The sequence below is a fragment of the Magallana gigas genome, chromosome 5 (assembly GCF_963853765.1).
Source record: "Magallana gigas chromosome 5, xbMagGiga1.1, whole genome shotgun sequence".
NCBI lineage: Eukaryota > Metazoa > Mollusca > Bivalvia > Ostreida > Ostreidae > Magallana > Magallana gigas.
The window spans coordinates 5,226,775-5,246,947 of record NC_088857.1 but is presented as its reverse complement, the minus strand read 5'-3'; the positions used below and the strand labels follow the sequence as shown (position 1 = coordinate 5,246,947).

The window sequence follows — 20,173 nt, the reverse complement described above, 5'->3', positions numbered from 1 at the left end:
CGATATTATCAGATTGAAAGCTTTGAGCAGTCCCGTGAGCTGTCGTTGAGTTTTGTCTGGGAGCAGGCGTTCTACAGACGTCTAATTCCAGGAAATGGACCAAGTGAGTCGGTTCCTTTTGCTGACCATTTTGTCTGGGGGTCACGTGCTGTCTTACAACTACTATCTGACCGCCGGTAAGAAATTTAACGGTTCTTGTTTCATGTATTCGTGTATAAGTTTTTTTTATATAATTCCTTACAAACTGAATGCAAAACAAACAAAAAATATTGAATGCATGTGCTTGTCATACAATGTCTTTTTAAATTGCAATATTGCGTTGGTTTATGAACTGATTTGCTGGAATCAGTGTCTGATGGAGAAACTTTGAATAGAATTTATGGATTTAATAATTAAGCATCATAAGTAAATAGAATTTGTCTAGTTAATGTGAATTCTCCAGTTTCCCGGTAACGTAGGCTAGGGATTCTATTGGACGTCCAATCGATGTATCACCGGCGGCAGCTTCTATTTGATTTCGGCAACCGCATCACCTACTGAGCACTCTTGTGTCTGAAAGACATGACTTTGGCATCATGCATCACAGAGTTCAAAAAGTCGAAAATACTAGATGGACAAGAGAATTGGTCTGCTGCATCAGATAAAGACCGAAACATGCTCCTCTTAAACGATCAGATCAGAAAAAGCAGTTGGATGTGCAAAAACAGAAACTTTTCTTCTGACACAATTAGGTCCATGGGGGCTTGTCAGACTGATAAGCCAGCGTCTGAAAGGGCATGTAAACTGTTGAATTCCTAAAATGGAATAAGTCATCAACTGATAACTTTGATCAATTGCATCAACATTCAGCGCATCGTTAGCAGGATGAATTATTTATACATTCCTATTTGAGAGAGATTCTGTCAGAAATCCATGCAAAATTGTTTAAATCCAATATTCTACAATAGGATTAATATTTCACACTTCAGATCCTTTTATAATGCAAGTTTTCGTGTAAATCATTAAATATTTTGTCTTTTTTGTTCATTCTATATACGTTATCAGTTTTCTATTATTGAAAAAAGTGTAGGATGGTTTTCAAACTAGAATACTCGAATAATATCGTCTTCACGTTCACTGACTATTTTCTGTCCATTAATTAGCTCACCTGAGCTGAAAGCTCAAGTGAGCTATTCTGATCACATTTTGTCTGTCGTCCGTCTGTCTGTCCGTCTGTAAACTTTTCACATTTTCAACATCTTCACAAGAACCACAGGGCCAATTTCAACCAAACTTGGCACAAAGCATCCTTAGCCTAAGGGAATTCAAAGTTGTGAATATTAAGGACCACGCCCTTTTGCAAAGGGAGATAATTAGGAATTTATGAAAATTTTCGAGAAATTTTCAAAAATCTTCTTCTCATGAACCATAAGACCAGGAAAGCTGAAACTTGTGTGAAAACATCCTCAGGTAGTGTAGATTCAAAGTTGTGAAATTCATGACCCCCGGGGGTAGGGTGGGGCCACAAATGGGGGTCGATGTTTAACATATGGATATATAGAGTAAATCTTTAAAAGTCTTCTTCTCAGAAACTAATCGGCCAGCAAAGCTGAAACTTGTTTGGAAACACCCTCAGGTAGTGTAGATTCAAAGTTGTGAAAATCATGATCTCCGGGGGAAGGGTGGGGTCACAATGGGGGGGGGGGTCGAAGTATTACATAGGAATATATAGAGTAAATCTTTAAAAATCTTCTTCTCAGAAACTAATAAGCCAGGAAAGCTGAAACTTGTGTGAAGGCATCCTCAGGTAGTGTAGATACAAAGTTGTGAAAATCATGACCCCCGGGGGTAGGGTAGGGCTACAATAGGGGGGTCGAAATTTTACATAGAAATATACAGAGTAAATCTTTAAAAATCTTCTTCTCAGAAACTAATCAGCCAGTAAAGCTGAATCTTGTGTGGAAGCATCCTCATGTAATGTAGATTCACAGTTGTGAAAATCATGAACCCCGGGGTAGGGTGGGGCCACAATGGGGGCTCGAAGTTTTACATTGTAATATATAGAGTAAATCTTTAAAAATCTTCTTCTCAGAAACTTTTCAGCCAGGGAAGCTGAAACTTGTGTGAAAGCATCCTCAGGTAGTGTAGATTCACAGTTGTGAAAATCATGACCCCTGGGGGTAGGGTGGGGCCACAATGGGGAGTCGAAGTTTAACATAGGAATATATAGAGTAAATCTTTAAAAATCTTCTTCTCAGAAACTTATCAGCCAGGGAAGCTGAAACTTGTGTGAAAGCATCCTCAGGTAGTGTAGATTTAAAGTTGTGAAAATCATGACCCCTGGGTGTAGGGTGGGGCCACAATTGGGGGGGGGGGGTCAAAGTTAACAAAGGAATATATAGGGTAAATCTTTAAAAATCTTCTTCTCAGAAACTAATCAGCCAGATGATTCTTTATAATTGTTAAGACTTTGGCCCCAGGACAATTCTTTGGCCTCACAAGAAGGTTCAGAGTTTAAGGTACGTTTATATCCCATATATAAACTATTGTTAAGGATCTTTTTGAGAACTGCAATACTCTACATATGATATGACTATAAAATCATCCTGTTAGAAAAGGGACTAATGATTATAAAAATAAGAATGTCCAGGGGGAAAATGGATTTTATTTATACAGGATCTACATGTATTATTGTACATTGTCCAGATAGTTTGTATTATGACTCCATTTAGCTGATTTTATCATACCTATTGTTCCTCAGGTGAGCGATTTGGCCCATGGGCCTCTTGTTTTTTAAATGCTACTGTATTCTTATTGTTACTGGCACGATCAAACCAAATACAAATATTTCTTTCTGCTCATAGTGATACAACCCAGTAGATAAGTAAAATAAAGAAGTAGTTACATTTGACTTTTTTCATCGGCATAATCTGAGTTTTGTTTCTTTGCTTTCTGCAAGGGTTTATTTTATTTTATTTTGTTTTATTGCGTGGACCCTGAGGTCCACGCAGAAAATATATAAGCGAGGTTAAACCGGATGCAATGGGGAAAATTCAGCCTGCGCATGAGCTAGCCTGGTTCCTGTGCGTAATGGTAGCTCAGGGAACCAGGCTAGCACAGGTTTATCTGAATCGGGATCGGGATTCCATACAATATGCACATGTAAGTTCAAAGGCGCTGTAATTGTAAAATTGCGATATAAATTGTCAGTATTATGAAATAAGGTAATGTTATGCCGAAACTACAACATGCATCAAATAGCATAATTTGCAATGTTTTGTTGTTTTCCGAATACACATGTAGCTTACTATAGTATCTTTACTTTTATAGAAGGCGAGGCTAGAGTACTTCCCGATTAAAATTATTTAAAGCATTTAAGTATGATTAAATAATTATGTGACTGTGTATAATAGCGAGTGCAGCGAGGCGTCCATAGACAACGTGTACGAACGGAGGAAATTCGAGTTGAAATCTGCACATTGTTCAAAGAAAATTTTATGAGGCCATGTGAAAACGTTCTACTATCCCAGTGATCCTTTGCGGTGCATAGCAACATGGTGGAACAGGAAGCGTTTCTGAGGAAAATTCTTACCTGTAAATCGCATACATCATTTGCATTTAACAATAAATAATCCTTTTAAAAACATTAAAGTAAACAACACATATGCTTACGTAAAAAACTGTACCTATGACGTCATTTCCTTCCCCGAATTTGTCAATTTACGAAAACTGTCGAGCGCAAAAAGTTAAGTATGACGTCCCAGTGATCTCGCGTTTTATATTCCCGCGATACATTTAGAGGTGGATCAAGCATCTGTACTGAATGTTACGTGTAGGAAGTACTCAGTAGGGAGTCACCAATACTGATACTTCGCTTGCTATTAACAGTGACTCTTTGGCTGATTAGTTTTGTTTTGATGATTTTTTTTTTGCTCAGTAAATACACATGCAAGTTCCATGCTAAATTTATTGTCATATTGATCCAATCATTGTATACGTTAGGTAGGTGACAAAAAATTATTAAAAAAGAAAAGTCTAATCGTTATTAGATCTACGTGTAGCCACGTCATTTTGAAATGAATAAATAAAAGAAAAAAATTAAACTGTTAAAATATCTACATGTATTTGTTATAGTTGCATATGTGCATGGTCAATGCAAACCTTTCAATAATATTGGATATCACACACTAAAAAGAGGGGGAGGGCACATATGTCTACAACGCTTATATAGCGTACAAAAATTAAAAAGATTAAAAACAAAATTGATGTCACAGAGGAAAATAATTAAAACACCGGTAACAACAAGGAACAAAATGAGAAATAACACAGACACACAATTTATTGATTTTAATGATCATTATTAAAAGGTAAAGAAAAGATAAAAAAAAATAAAAAACCGGCTTTGTGTTTATCAAAATATTTTAATGAGTCTGTTTAACATTTTATTAATGCTCAGTGGTAGTTTTTTGTTTAAGTGTATAAGCCTAGGAAGGGACCATTGGAATAAAAGTTTGATATCTTCCGGTTCCTTGCGGTGGTAAAAGTTTTCGAGACAAAGCCAAAGTTTTTTGGTTTTGTTAAGTCCACGGGTTACATTTAACAATGATGACAGATGTATGGCTCCTTCTGCGCTCGCCCCAACGGTCACACCGTAAAACATATTAGATGATTGAATAATTATGTCACTGTATAAAAGTTTATGAAAAATGCATCAAAATATGAAATTGATTTACACATTTATACCGAGCGCAGCGAGAGGCGGGCGAAGCCCGCCTCGCGAAGCGAGGATTAATGGTAACACGTATATATAAGAAAATCAGTGAAAAATGAATGTTGAATCAGGGGTACTTAGGCCAAAAAATATTTCTTCCAGCCCTGGGCGCCGCCATATTGGCAGCCATTTTGTTTTTAAAAAGTTAGTTCGATCATTGATTAATTGGTACTTATCGATGTTTATTGCCCCTAAACTCGATTAAATAAGTTCCTGTGTTTCAATAGAAGTTAATTTGAATTAAAAGAAATTAAAAAGGAAACCAGATAAGTTTTAGTAGTGCTTCAATCAAGAAACACGACTTGTTCTATGTATGTCTTATCAAATTATCAGATGGAAAATAAAAACATTAACGTCAAGGAACTGTTCTTTTAGATACTGAACAAAGTATGCAATTTTATTACAGCGGCATTTATATGAATTAAATTGATGAACAATAAAAGAAGAAATAAAAAAATTCGGAATCACGTAACTCTTTTCGGCTATTTCCGAGGACAAAACTTGAACGTTTTACGTCTGAAATATGACGTCATAATGTAGACTTAGCACGCGACGTTAAGTTTAACTTTGACGAATGGTATGAGTAGGCAGGCGGATCATACTGTGTGCGTTTTATCATACAAAAATCAAACTACATTATGTTAAATCTGCGCTCGGTCCGACGGTCACACCGTTTACATATTAGTATTAATAGCTGTCACTGCATAACGTAGTTAACAAAGTAAAGTGAAGCGTAATGTGTGCGCAAATAGTAGAATTCGCCGAATGCCTGATACTATACATGCAATCTTCATTATCATAGATCAAATGATCTTAGAAGTATGAACCCTTTAAATTCTGGGATTAAAAGTCAACTATACATATACATGTATATACGTAATACAACGTACAAATTTAGTGGTTAAAAGCAGGGGCTAGAGTCGGTGGAATCTGTGATAATTTTAAGGTTTTCATGTTTTCGTTGGAAACACATGCAAATGGTCCACGTATTGCAGTCCTTTTTTAAAGGACAGCAACTTGTTTTATAATATTTTTATATGTTTTTTTTTTGTCTGTACATGTATATAGTTGCTAGCGGTCTGATTGTTAAAGATAATGCACTGTATGAATTTTAGCCTTTAAACAGTTATTAGGCATAAATATATACGTATATAAAACATGGCTTCATAAATTAATTATTACGAGGTTTTGATGGCCGATTATAAATGTCCTACGGTAATCCGACTCTTCTTAATCTCCTCAGCGGTTGTTGGACACAAGGGTACAAACCGGGTGGGGGAGTTCCGACAAGCCTTGCAGCAGACAGAGAGCGGACAGGAAGGAGACTTCTGTAAGATAGAGTTCCAGAAACTGGACTACGATGAGACGGACGGCAGCACAGTGTATGAGACGCTGAACATAGGTAAGTCACTGTTCTATGTACAGAGAATTCTGAGACTTTCGACATAGGTAAGAGAGTATAGAGATCACTATTCTATGTAGTGAGAATAGTGAGACTCGACATAGGTAAGAGAATATAGAGATCACTGATCTATGAAGAGAGAATAGTGAAACTCTTGACATAGGTGAGGGAGAACAGATATAACTAATGCTAAGGTAATGATAACATAGCTAAGAGAATATAGAGACCACTGAATGATCTATGCAGAGAGAATAGTGAGACTCTCAACATAGGTAAGGGAGAACAGATATCACTAATGCTAAGGTAATGATAACATAGGTAACATAGTATGGAGATCACTGATCAATGTAGTGAGAATAGTGAGACTCTTGACATAGGTAAGAGAGTATGGGGTTCACGGATCTCTATTCCCTGCGTTAGTTATGTTGACGCAAGGAATAGAGATCCCTGGGCGACGTTGAAATTGTCTTAGAGAAGAAATATTTCAGCTACAAAGAAAATGGATCAGTCAAGATTGCTGATAGAATAGAAATAACAGAGCAACGGTAAAGGTAATTTAAGATGGAATACATTCAGTAAGCAAATGAATTAACCACCAATTTATATTGGTTTGTGTATCATTAAAATAATGTTTTTTTAAATTGTTTTGCTACGCTTGACATTTACATTCGGAGACCTGATTTGTACACGTTTGATCCAGTGTGTTTATTTTTTAGCCCGTGACACGTTAAACAATGCCTCAGTGGCGGCGGTACTCGGTCCATACATTGATGTGTTTACGTCAATGGCCTACGTCATCACAAAGCAAGCACATCTCCTCACGGAAAAGTCCGAGAGTTCCGAAGCGTCGTTGAGATCTCTCCCGATTCTTCCCGACTCCGACTCCTTGGCAGATGCTGTTGCAGAGATCATTGCCGATATGATGAAATGGGAAGGCATAGCCTTTCTTTCACAGAGTAAGTAATGACGATATAGATGCCAAAGATGAAGCCAGATGTAGTAAATGATATACGTTTATTATATATTTTACAGACGACTTTTCTCCAGTAACCAAGCTTAGCCGACGTAACGTCAAGGTCTGGCCGATTCGTCTACCTGCCTCGATTGACTCGGAGGACGACAAGGAGCTGATGCTGACACTAACCAGGTTACGTAGCGCTCAACGGCGCCGCCTGGTGTTCCACTCAATGGACAGCTCCGTGGTCAAGTTCGTCATGAAAGCGGTGGGTCAGAAATGCCGCGGTGGGTCAGAAATAAAGCGTGGTCAGAAATACCGCGAATTGTTTTTTCTAGGATGCCACGCGTACACTTTGGTCTGTGTTTTATCTGTAATCAACGCGATGGGTATTGCAAAGGTTATTTTCTTTTTCTCTCTCTCTTTTAAGGCGGATAAACTGCTGATGTTGCACAGTTCTTTGAGTTGGTTTATCACATATTTGGTGAGTACATTTAACCCTTTTCCTATTTTTTTTTTACCTTATACCAGTATAAAGACGCGAGATATTCAATTTGAGTTTTTGGCATCACCCTTATTATACTGCAATAGCGTGTTTCTGTAGGATTTTGGGGACGTTGTGTCCATTATCAATAGGACGGCAGACATCTACGGCCTCCAGCTGCTCAACAGACACTCCATATCTTCCTCTTCTAGCTCAAACGGTAAAACAATTACCCGCATAATACTTGTTCAGTTCAAACGGTTAAACAATTACCCGCATAATACTTGTTCAGTTCAAACGGTAAAACAATGGCTCACATAATCCTCTTCCAGTTCAAACGGTCAAAACAATAGCTAACATACATGTAATCGTCTCCTAAATATGTTAAAGAAAGATAACAGAAATCCTTCTCTTCCTGTTCATACGGTAAGAACAATGGCGCACATAGCACTAATTAAAAACATTACCCTAATCTCAATGTCTGCCACTTCCTACCCATCTTTCTTAAGACAAAATGTTCTTGATTCTTAATGAAAAACACTTTTTCTGTTTGAATATTTATTTCAGTTAGATTTATTGTGATAAATCTTCATCAAAGTACCAAAGCATCACATCTTAACTATTGAATAGTACATCTAGCAAATTAAAGGGTTTCTTTTTCTTTATTTTATTAAGCAAGGACTTAAACGTTCTTGGTTAACAACTTTGTGAAAAAACTTAAAAACGAGGCATTTTTGGTTATACCTTGTAAATTCTTGAGGACAGGTTGATGCTAAACGACAGCAATTCTGAAATGAATGGGTCTTCTGTTATAAAAAAGAATCAAAACATGATCGGGAAGTTACCTCAAAATTGTTGTTTCCATGGAAACTAAACTGTATACTTAAGTGGGCTTTTATAATATATTTTTTTTCAACTTTCAAACGTTTTGAAACTCTTGCTATGAATCATAAATATGTGTAAATTATGTCCTTTAAAGAATAAAATATTTTGAGATTGAGATTGTTTGTAATATTCATTTACAAATTAGTGAATATAGGTAAGAAATATAGACAACCGTTACCATGGAAACATTGAAATCTATCTTATTTCATTATGAAATGATTACCAAGTTTTTATGGAAAAATAAGGGCATAAATTATCAAACTTATGTTTTTAGCTAACCCGAACAGAAGACTTTTTTGTACGGCATCCGTCTCTGTCCGTCCGTCTACATGTATCTGTGAACTTTTCCTATTTTTAACTTCTCCTCCAGAGCCAAGTCTTACCAAGCTTAGCACAAATTATCCCAAGGGAAACAGGATTCAAATTTGTTAAACTAACGGGCAACACCATCTTTCATGAAGAAAAAAGGGGGGGGGGGGGTAAAAACATTTTGCTCAACAAGTGGGTAGAAATTCAAAACAGTAAATAGAGACAAGTCGCATTGTCCTTTAGAGGTATAGTGAGTCCAATGAATAGTTTAAGAACCAGAGACGTCGAGAATTCCGGAAAACCTCAGCTAAATGCTGGCGACTCTTCCTTGTGATCCGTTCAGACCGCCGTTAGTCGGTAGCCACTAGACAGGGTCTCCTCAGGGTGCGATTGATCACATGGATAATGAAGCAACAAATTAATATAATTGCATTACACAGATAAATACAATCCTTTTGTTTTCGCTGGAGTGTATATTTGAATTATTGATGAGGTCTGTAGGAGCGGGTTGTCTCCCTTTGTGAGTTCACGGATACTCTTTCGCGGTCATATTTTACCAGTGTTGTTGTCTTTAAAGTCTTACTATTGAGTGCTATTGTATTTCATCATCAATTGTTAGGAAAGTTATCAAAACTCTAAATTTAGCATTCATAATTACATGTATGCATTTGATTCTAGATCAATAAGTAAATGTAACAGTTAACTTCATTTGTTCTTAAATGTTTTTTAAGGTGCAAAAATCGTTTTGTTGTTTTACCATAAGCGGGAGTTCTGTGTTCGATAACGTCTACAACAAGTCGGTTGATAGGAGCTAATCATAAAACAGCTTCATTCGATGACCAAGCGCTTCATCAACGTTGTTGGTCATTTTGATCATGTCTTGTATAACAAGGTCAATATGTAATACAATAGTTCACTTTGAGTACTAACAAAGAGTAGTGGCTCAAACATCTATAAGTAATACAGGTATATCAATAATTTATTATTCCGATATACCGGTTCGCGACGACAAATGTTCGCGACCACGTTTTATTGAGATCCGTGTTGTTATAAAATAACACGACATAACTGGTTCACGGCAAGAAATATTCGCGGGGATCGGAGCATTTGCTAATCCCGCGAAAATTTCTCGCTTACGAATAAAGGTTGGTTTACAAGTAATCAATCATTAAACAAATCTTACGTATTATTATTTGGTGGCAAATCCTGAAACAATGCAAATCTAATCATTGACTTTCAGACGACCTCAACAATGCTGTTCTTTGCGACTCTGTAGGATTGTTACGTCACATCCTCAGCCAGAAATACAACTGCTCAAAGGAACCGGAACAAAACGTGAACTTGAAGGCGGGAGATGTTATGAAATTTGTCAACGATCTACCGAACGGAACAGTGAGTCTTTTCACGTAGAATCCATGGGTTCAGTAGTTGTAGAAAATGGTTCTACAGTTTAATCATTTAAATATGCCATAATCGTATATGTTATAGTAAAGAATTGTGAATCCTTTTCTAGAAATAACGATATGAGTGCTATTACTTTTGGTATATTCCGTTGTATTTCTGTTAGAGTGCTCCATACATTGGGACCTTGAGTAAGTATGTGTGGACCAACAGCAGTGACAACACGGGCAAAATGAGGACCCAGTACTCCTTTGGAATTATGGGATATAATGGAACGACCACAAAGGTTGAAATCAGCATCACCAATTTCTTTTTCAGCTGGACACTTATAGTTTTAAAAAATATAATGGGAACTTTTCGCTTTTTTCTGTTTCGACAATGTTTGAATAGTTGTTTTTTTATGCGTTGTGCTTGTAGATTGGCAACTGTACATTCGAAGGCAACAACATTACGATACTGGAGACCAAGCAGATGCCGAGTCGGGACCAAAGCCTCGATAAAGTGCTCGCCGGCCATACATTCACTGTTATAACGAGGGTGGTACGTGAATATTTTGTACTCCTAAAGTTGCATAATGCTGAAAATAAGTTTTTTAAACGATATCAATGTTCTCTGATGCGACAGGGTATATCGCGGATAACATTAGTTCATAAAAAGGCCAATGTTCAACACGTTGTTGTTCTGCTTTATTTTGAAGGAACCTCCATTTGTGATGAAGACAGGAAGTGGTCGGTACGAAGGGTTTTCTGTGGATGTACTGGAAGGGATCGCCAAGGAAATGAATTTTAAATACGACATCCGGGAACTTGACAGTATCACACAGAACCGGAGTGACGTGGAAGACGACTGGGACACTTTAATCAAACAACTCATGGTCGGGGTAAGGGAGTACCACAGACAGGCTGTTAGCACAATCAGATCGCTATATGTCAGTCCACCTAATTAAGAAATCCAAAATTAAAATCGTAATATTTCTTTCTTTCGTGGGCAAAAATTTGGGAAACATTATTGAAAATTCGTGAGATAAGAAATGTGCTTATGCGTGCCGTGTATGATGTATGCACGACGAACTGCACAGTTCCAATTCATTTATTTTTCTATTGGTTTGCAGAATGCGTCCATGGCGATCGGATCTTTGGCAGTGAAGTCTACCCGGGAAGAACAGATTTCCTTCTCCTTCACCATCATCTCCTCTACGATTAGCATTCTTACCAAACGTCCGGTGACGTCACCAGTGTTGTTCCAGTTCCTGTGGCCGTTCAGTTGGCAGCTGTGGGTTGTCATCATAGCGTTCTACATCGTGGCTGGTGGAGCGTTATGGGTCATGAGCAGATACGACGTCACTCAAAATGGTTCAGAACAACAGTTTGATTTAAAGGAGAGCATTTGGTACTCCTTCAACCTTTTCCTTGGAGGTACTAAATATATATCTATAGCATTATACCTACAGGTGCACAAGTACATGTATTTATCATTTATGCTATACATGACATTGTATGTAAGAATGGTGCTCACTGTAGCTCTATTTAACACATTCAGGAGGGACAGAGTACTCCCCGCAGACAACATCGATGAGGACAATGATCGCTTTCTTCTGGTTTTGTACTTTGGTGATCACCGCAGCGTACACAGCGAATCTAGCGGCGTACCTCACACTACAGCAACAGGACAATCGCATCAAATCCATGGACTCACTCTCCAAGCAGATGACCGTCAAGTACGGTCTCCAGAAAAACAGCGACCTCATGCAGTTCTTCAAAGATTCCTCAATAGATCCATTCGAACGCATGTGGGCTACCATGAAACTCGAGGAAAAGACGCGACTGATTCCGGACAGAAGCACTGGTATTGGATTGGTGAAAAATGGCATGAACGGCAGTGATTTCGCGTTCTTGGACCTGGCGCTAATGAATGAGTACGCAGCGTTGCGGCACTGCGATATGGAATCGTTTGATCAGAACTTTAAGGAGACCAAGTTCAGCATGGGGTTTCCAAATGGTGCTCCATACAAAGACGACATCAACAGGGCGATTTTGATTCTAAAAGAAAGAGGACAGCTAGATGCTCTCAAGGATAAGTCAGTATTTTCATTTCATTTCATAAATCACAAGTTATAAAGTACTTTTAAACCACAATATGTATCTTGATTATGTATAAAGACGTGGAAAGGATTTTATATATAGACTAGGGCAAAGCTTGTTGAAAAGCCGACGCGTGTCATGTGTTTTTCTTCAATGCACGCTACCTTCATACCCGTATGAATCACCAAAAAAAGTTATTTATTTTTTAAATGTTTAGCTTGTAAAAGAATAGCTCCTTAAGTACCTTAACCATTTTACTGTTTTAAATGAAAGGCACCAAAAAACTTAACTAATTGGTTAGCAATGTTGCAGTGTATATAACAAAAATCAGCATCAATGTTCCGTTCATATGACGGTCAAAATACCTTTGTTTTATTGGCTTTTCAGTTCTATAGATTTTCGTAAAGCAATGATCAACCAATGATGAGTATTTGTCCACACATAGGTTAAGAGGATTGGGACAGACAGGGGCAAAATTGGGACGTAGCATTAAATCATTATAAAATAATGTTCATTGGTTTCAGATGGTGGTCCATTCCCGCCACTGCCGAGTGCGCCGACTACGTCAGACCGGAAGACCGGCAAAAGCCGACGGCGGAACTGGACCTGGCCAACATGCTGGGAGTGTTCATCGTGCTGTTGTCCTGTGTCTGTTTGTCTGTCCTGATAGAGATCTCCAAGAGGGTGATGTCCCTCATTAATGGACGGAGGAAAGCCAAACAGTGAAAGTCACCGGCCTCGTAGAGTTTTCAAAAATGGTTCAAAACTCCAAAGTATTATAGGTGAACATATAATATTATGTAATTCATGGGATTGTGAACTTGAATATGTTACCTGGTATATTTACAGTTTGTGTGATGTTGTTGTGTTTTTTTCCCACAACAAGAAGGAAGGTGTAAGCTACGTTCAGAACTGAGGTAGCTGTTACATAATTATGTACTACAATTTTTTTATACGAAGTGTACTGTAGCACGTGTTTTGATGCCTTTCATGCAGGAATTGCGGTATAATAAAGAAAGTAATGAAAGTTATTTTTGATTCCTTATTTCTTGAAATAACAAAAACATGTTATTGTTTTATATATTTACTAGACTTTAACCCGTGCGTGCACGGGTTGACATTGCATATGATATCGGACATTTACGAAATAGTTACACCGACACACCGTATTATTGACATTTACTGTTACATAACCAAGCTTTAAGCCTACAATAATGTTCTTTATTTCACTACACTCTGCTTAGTTAGAATAATCTAACTGTGTCTCGGGACAGACCTTCACCATATTTAAAATGCCTCCAATATACCCATAATCAGAGACATGTTATTTATGCCATATTGTAGCAAAAAAATTGGAGAAAATTAATGAAGTTGCATTGAAAATAACAGTCAAATTATTCATTAGATAACAAACCATTTTGAGGCTGTAAATACCTTTCATCTAAACATTTAATTCCTATAAATGAAGAATTTAACACTTTTTGGGAGTTGATTTTAATCAACTCTCCTATGCAGTTACTCAGACAAACCGAAAGTGAAACAGTGTTTGGACCTCAGCACAAATCATCGCTGCTGACAAGACTTAGTTCTTGAAAATAATTGATAAATTCAATGTAATGTATGCTAAAGCATTGTTTTTCAAGGAAACTTATTTATAAATACCTTGAAAATAGTCAGATTTTAAATGGTACGAATAATTTAGATATTTTTTTGTAGTCGTATGTATTCCTACGCCAGAGTTCAATATGGTCTCGTTCAACTCGACGCTCGCCTGTCTCCGTAAATCTCCGACAAGCAGAGAGTCTCTCTTGCTTGTCGGAGATTTACGGTTTACTAGATTTCAATATTGCTTGGATCCATACAATTTTCGAGAAATATTTCTATTACTGATACATAGTTTGATTGAATTAATTTTATCTTTAAATATTATTTAACATGATTCATATGGGGGATTCTCGACATTCTTGTCGAAAAAGTCCCAAAATTCATATTATAAAAATGTGCGTAATTCAAATACAAATTAGAAACTTGTCATGCAAAATAACATATTATTGATATTAAAATAAATAAGCATAGACAAAATCAACTCCCGTCAGTTCTTCAGTACTTTGATTATTCACCAAAGGTGTTTACTCGCTTCAAATTTACACACCATGTTGACATTCAGAACTCTCGGGACCTTTCATAATGACTGATTGAGTTAGAGTTATCCCCCGTATTTTCTTTGATTTTCGAATATATAGCAAATTTTCAATGAAAATTTACAGTACACGTATTTGTATTATCGTTTCTGAGTTTATCCATGCAAATGTAATATTGTGGAAACATAAACAAAAGAGCATCCTGTGTATTAGCGAGAATGTAATGCGCATGCGCAAGATTGTAATAAAAAAAAAATCCAGATGATTTCCGAATTTTTAAAGGAATTTTCCTTGAATATTAATTAGTAAAGCTTAATTGAGAAAAACTAAAAACAAATTGGTAATCTTCAAGTACCAATGATGTTTAAAATATATATAGCAAAAGACAGTACTCTTTCAATTTTTCGGTATTAAAACCCGAAAATTCGAGGCTATTATTTTAGTGTAGTGGTATAGATTTTTCGAAAAATTTTCGTTTTCGGATTTTTTCGAAGCTGTACCATAAAATCAATAAAAGCATTTTGTGTGCTATGTAAAGTCATTTGATTATCAAAAATCAAGAAGGATAGAAATTAAAAGATATTTTATGTGGGGAGGAAAAACGTACACAAATCGAAAAAACTTTAACTTAAAATTTTCTCCACTCGTGAAATAGGGCTAATTTATGGCTATGTACATTCTATGTACAAAATATAGTAAAACTGTTGAAGCTATTTAATTATGAAAAATCCTTTGATTGCATTTCTGTACGTTTTATTGCAAAATCCTGAGCTGATTGGATGAAAATATAGTTTAGCAAATAAAGCTTCTGAATACAAGTAAATTTAAAGACTAAGATTGAGGTTTACATTCAAAGTACCAAACCTGCGAGGAAGGGCATTAATATTAAAACGAATAAAATTTTAGAACAAATTATTTTAATTTTTATTTTTGTTAATACAAATAAAGTGAGTTTTCAAGCTACATGTAAGCTTTCTCTTTATAATATTCTTTCCTGTCCGCTTTAATTAAAGATAATTCCATTGAGTATCACGTATGTACGCGTGCAGGTGACGTTAAACAAAGAACGAACTTTGGGCGGCCTTATCAAAGGAGACAAGCAAATATTTATTAATTTTGCGCTGAAGTTCTTGCGAATTCAATTAAACAAAATAATTAAATAAAGGGCATTTTGTTATGTGATAAAGAACATAGAAAAAGTCAAAATACATTTGATTTTTTCTTTATGACAAATCTAGTTAACAATGTACAGGTTAAGATACCTTGAACTTCTATCTCAGATATGTTTCTGGCTTATATCATTTAAAAGATAATCAAATCTTATCTGTCCACTTCGGAACTTTTATGGACACGAACTACAGCATATAACCATATTAAAAACAGCAAAAATAAAAAAAAAATTAAAATACAACTGCATGGTCGTGTTTGATGATCCGAAGTCAATCATTTCATTTTTAAAAGTTCGGTTGAATTCAAGCTCAGCAACATTAAGGATCAGCAACGGTGGAGAAATGTGTAAGTTTACTATGTCTTTAAAACAATCATTGTTAAAAGGTTTCATAGCAGGTCATAAATTATAAATATGCAATTTGAAGCTAGTTACTATGGTAATGGTTAAGATTGTGTTCACAGGGTATACTTGATGTCGGTACTGCATTTATTTCCAAAAATGATCTTTTATTCAGAAAAAGTGGCCCATGCGTAGTGTAAGTTTGTAGGTTTTTTGGTTTTGTTTTTCTTTGGTTCCTTTTTTATTATTATTATGGGTTGATTCTCAAAATATTCGACACTCTCAAAATTTCTGACGAATTTCGGATAAAATGTGGAATAATTATGGTCTAATATTCAAGAAAATAAAAGAAATTTGAATGACAGGTACAGTCGAATCGCAAGCCTAAATGATGCAGACCATATACATGTAAAATTCCTGCTGAAAGTTTCCACTGATGAGGACAAAAGTTTGTTCCACATCCTAAAACACACACCAGTTTTTCATAAATAACTCTAGACCGAAATATCTTACGTTTTCCTGGCGTTTTATAACGATTAACCATGCAGTTTTCTTAGCAAGTAATATGTCCTATATCAAAATCGTTAAAAAGGCCAGGAAAACGTTTGATATTTCGGACTAAATCAACTCTAAGGAAAATAATCATGATAATAACTGTATTCTAACAAACAAAAATTGTAACTTGACAATAGGGTTATTTCAATTTCATTACAATATCTATTTTTACAAAGAAATATCATCATTTGCACCTTTAAATGATAGGAAAAGTTCACTCATATTAAACAATAGTGTATATATGTTGGAACGACGACTTTAACGACGGGGACCGAAATGTGTTGGAGTTGAATTATCTTTCACCGCTCCCGAATCTCTAGGCTTATTAATAAATCTCTGGATTCCGAATAACTGAAAACAAACATGGCGAGTTGTGAGTTGGCATATCATATGATGTTTTATATTTCTTGTAATTAATCTATTTAAGACAGCTTATTGGTCAATCTATAATACATAGATATTTCTATAGCATATGGAATTTTGGCTTTGATAACTTGAAAATAAAACGCCTTGCAGGTTGCCGTTACCCAGCGGCAAGCATCCGTGTCGTCTGTTGTTTTGACACGGGTCTTACAAATCCTATGCCGCGATATTAATATATGTTTTTTGTCTTACGGACTTTTAACTGAATTTGAGTCTGTGTGCACATCTAATGTGATACGTAATCGATTATTAATTCGAAGCAAGTGCTTTCACGATTGAAATGTAGATTAACTGATTAATAGAGCAAATTTTTGCTGTCTGATCTGTGGAATCTCAGGATATCTTGGGACAGAGTATAAACTGAAAAACTATTTTGGTAGAGAGAAAATCAAGATTCTAACCATGTCCTTCAAGTTTTATTTCGTCCGATGGCATGATGAATGTTGGGATAGTTATCAGTGAATTAGCTATAAGTATCATTAGAGCAAGAGTTTTTAAATCTTTACGAGTATTTGTCATGATATTATAATGAATTAAATCTTTCTTTCAGAAATAATCAATATACAGAAACAAGATGTGAAAAGGAGAACAAAATCTCATCATGTTTAAGATTGAATCCTACATCACCCCACTGTTGATGGGCTACTTGGACAAGTATGTAAAGCTAAGACATGAAGACTTCCAGCTATCCCTGTGGGGAGGGGATGCAGTTCTGAATAACCTTGACCTTAGATTAGATGTCATTGAAAGGGCCATCCAACTTCCTATTATCTTCAAGAGTGGCCACATCCATGAGCTGAGGATACATGTACCATGGACGAAATTAGGATCTGAACCAGTTATTATAACCATTAACACTATAGAATGTATACTAAAACTACGAGAAACAGCATACGAGGATAAAGCTAGTTCTCAAACACCAGAGTTAAAGAAATCACGATCATTTCAGGCGAAACAAAGACCGAGGAGACAGCAAGGGGGTGAGGAGCTCCCCCCTGGGTACCTACAAAGCTTGATCAATAAAATCTCGAACAATGTTAGTATAGTCATAAACAACCTGATTGTGAAGTTTGTAGAGGATGACATAGTGTTGTCTGTTAATGTGAAGTCCTTGGAGTGCTTCAGTGTCAACGAGCTGTGGAATCGGGCCTTCATTGACCTGTGCCCCCCAGAACTAGCCCTAAGGAAATCCATCATTATCTCAGATTTGACAATATGCCTTGATAAATGTGACAGCAGTGGTAAGATTGAGAACTACCAGGACCCCATGGTCTACAGATGTTCTGTCACTGGCAGGATCTATCTCAAGTATGACTCTATCCATGGGAAGCTACCCAGCATCACAAAGTTTGACCTCTTCTGTGAAAACCTTGATGTCTCTCTAACAGATACCCAGCTACCTTTGTTTTTCCGTTTGATTGAGCTGTGTTTGGCATTATATTATGGTACACTGGAGTTCCCAAGCTCTGAGAACGAGCCAGCTACAAGTGTGAAAAGTACAGATGATAGTGCTGATACAACATTAGAAGGTAGGAGTGCTACTACTATTACTGGATGTACTCAGTACACTACAGCCTTGATCATTTATGTATATGTTATTGCTTTTCATTGTTATGTGAACTTTGCACCTTACAACAATTTACTACAATTAATTACTAAATTAAGGACACTTAAAATGCAACCTGATGGTACTGTAGTACACTTATGTAAACAAACAGTACACACAATTTACACAAACGGGAAAGAGTTACCGGGTACATGACTGCTTATGTTGATATTTGTTTGCTAGATGTGGCAGCGCTCGAAGAAGCTGATCTTGAGAATCAACAGAGCTGGTCATCCTGGGCATGGTCCTACGTCCCCCAGATTCTCCCCACCGAGGAGGAGCTACAGGAGGAAGAGAGGTCCCCTAAAAAGAAGCGACCCCCGGCGGTCCTAGCTGTGGGAATGTACGCTCACAAAGCCACACTAACATTTAAGGTACATATACTGGTATTCCCTGTGTCTACACATTATTGTATTAATATCAATGTTATGATATGCTTGTACATTATATCTATTCTCTTTATTAGAATTGATGAATGTGATATATTAATAGATTTTAAAAGTACCTTATTTTATTGGACAAGGCTTATTCTGAGGGTCTTTTTTAGGGGAAATACTTGATGTCAGTGTGACAAACATTTCATTAACTTACAGCTAACAGAGAAAATTAGGGAAAAGGTGCACTATGGTCCTCAGAAGATTGCATTTAGACCATTCATGTACCTGGAAGCGGAGGGCATCGGTGTGGACATTGTGATGAAGGGGCTGACCTTCTTCAATGTCCAGTTTGGGATCAGCAACATCAGTCTGGAGACCAGGGGCAACTGTATCTGTGGGGTGGACGACAGTGAGGAGCTGAGGGTGGGTATATCTCAGAAGTCTGAAGTATGTTTAGTGATTGTATGAAAACCTACACACACTCTCTGCCAACAAAGCAACATATAGAAGTCTGTATCTTATGTGATCAGTATATATTATTGATTTTATATACCGGTAGCAATCTATTAAATCTTGTTGATTTTTTTTTACAGAGCAGAGTGATTGTGAAAGGGGGGAGTGGTCTGTCAGAAAAGGTTGTGAACTACTACAGCAGGTCATTGTTTGACCTTGGCTGTCCTGTCAATCAAGGTCAAGTTTTGACCTGGACTTTTGATGGCCCTGAACACTTACAAACATTTACAGAGCAGGCAGGGACAGAGAAGTTTGGGGTGTTCTTTGTTGACTATTTGTATGTGCTACAGCCATTTGAAGATGCATCTCAGATGATGGGTAAGATTAAACTATCAACACATGTTAACATGTATGTATCAGCTGTGCTTAATGTAAAATAGAAATATAACAATACCGCTATCTGATGACTGGCTGAGGAATTAATGGCCTGTATAGTAACATTGAGTGTAAATCAAGTACATGTATAATGGTTTTTTGTTGTGGACAATGAACGTTTTAGATGATGAAAGTAGAGTGTATAAATTATGCACAAATATTAAATTATTACTCTTCACTTATAAAAGTTATAATGTTGGGAAATTTTGTAAATTGCAAAAATGTACATGTACTCTTTTCTTGGTAAATCAACCCTACAAGGATTGTTTGGTTGAAAATATTCAATGACAAGACACAACTTCACTTGATACAATATTCTTTCTTTTTTTTTTTTTAATTAGGTGTATTTAAACTTTTGGTTGACTGGATTATAAAAGTTAATTTTCAATATGATAGATAAATGTAC

The 20,173-nt window shown here is 36.5% G+C and overlaps 2 protein-coding genes across 5 annotated transcripts in view; both read left to right on the top strand.

The window, feature by feature from the left end:
- Nucleotides 1-33: 33 nt before the first annotated feature.
- On the top strand, nucleotides 34-13,298 carry LOC105323216 (glutamate receptor ionotropic, kainate 3). Its single transcript, XM_011422222.4, has 13 exons — nucleotides 34-176; nucleotides 5,994-6,152; nucleotides 6,869-7,108; nucleotides 7,185-7,375; nucleotides 7,538-7,591; nucleotides 7,712-7,811; nucleotides 10,026-10,177; nucleotides 10,353-10,472; nucleotides 10,604-10,726; nucleotides 10,884-11,066; nucleotides 11,298-11,601; nucleotides 11,726-12,263; nucleotides 12,792-13,298. The coding sequence occupies exons 1-13, from the start codon at nucleotides 95-97 to the stop codon at nucleotides 12,991-12,993; spliced, it is 2,448 nt and encodes an 815-aa protein (XP_011420524.3). The 5' UTR covers nucleotides 34-94; the 3' UTR covers nucleotides 12,994-13,298.
- A 3,464-nt stretch (nucleotides 13,299-16,762) lies between these two features.
- The window catches only part of LOC105323217 (intermembrane lipid transfer protein VPS13B), a 64,952-nt gene continuing 61,541 nt past the window's right edge, over nucleotides 16,763-20,173 (top strand). For all 4 annotated transcript variants that reach the window (XM_066083566.1, XM_066083563.1, XM_066083564.1 and 1 more), the window contains exons 1-5: nucleotides 16,763-16,846; nucleotides 17,447-18,425; nucleotides 18,686-18,876; nucleotides 19,096-19,302; nucleotides 19,473-19,710. In XM_066083566.1, the coding sequence (XP_065939638.1) occupies nucleotides 17,498-18,425; nucleotides 18,686-18,876; nucleotides 19,096-19,302; nucleotides 19,473-19,710 (1,564 nt within the window). In that variant the 5' untranslated portion in view covers nucleotides 16,763-16,846; nucleotides 17,447-17,497. The remainder of the gene's footprint in view (nucleotides 16,847-17,446; nucleotides 18,426-18,685; nucleotides 18,877-19,095; nucleotides 19,303-19,472; nucleotides 19,711-20,173) is intronic.

What these genes read in the sequence shown, in the direction of transcription:
- LOC105323216 (XM_011422222.4), top strand. Translation starts at nt 95, where the DNA reads ATGGACCAAGTGAGTCGGTTCCTTTTGCTGACCATTTTGTCTGGGGGT. An exon ending in ACGATCTACCGAACGGAACA is followed by an intron (nt 10,178 to 10,352) that starts GTGAGTCTTTTC and finishes TATTTCTGTTAG; the next exon opens with AGTGCTCCATACATTGGGAC. An exon ending in TCACTGTTATAACGAGGGTG is followed by an intron (nt 10,727 to 10,883) that starts GTACGTGAATAT and finishes TTTATTTTGAAG; the next exon opens with GAACCTCCATTTGTGATGAA.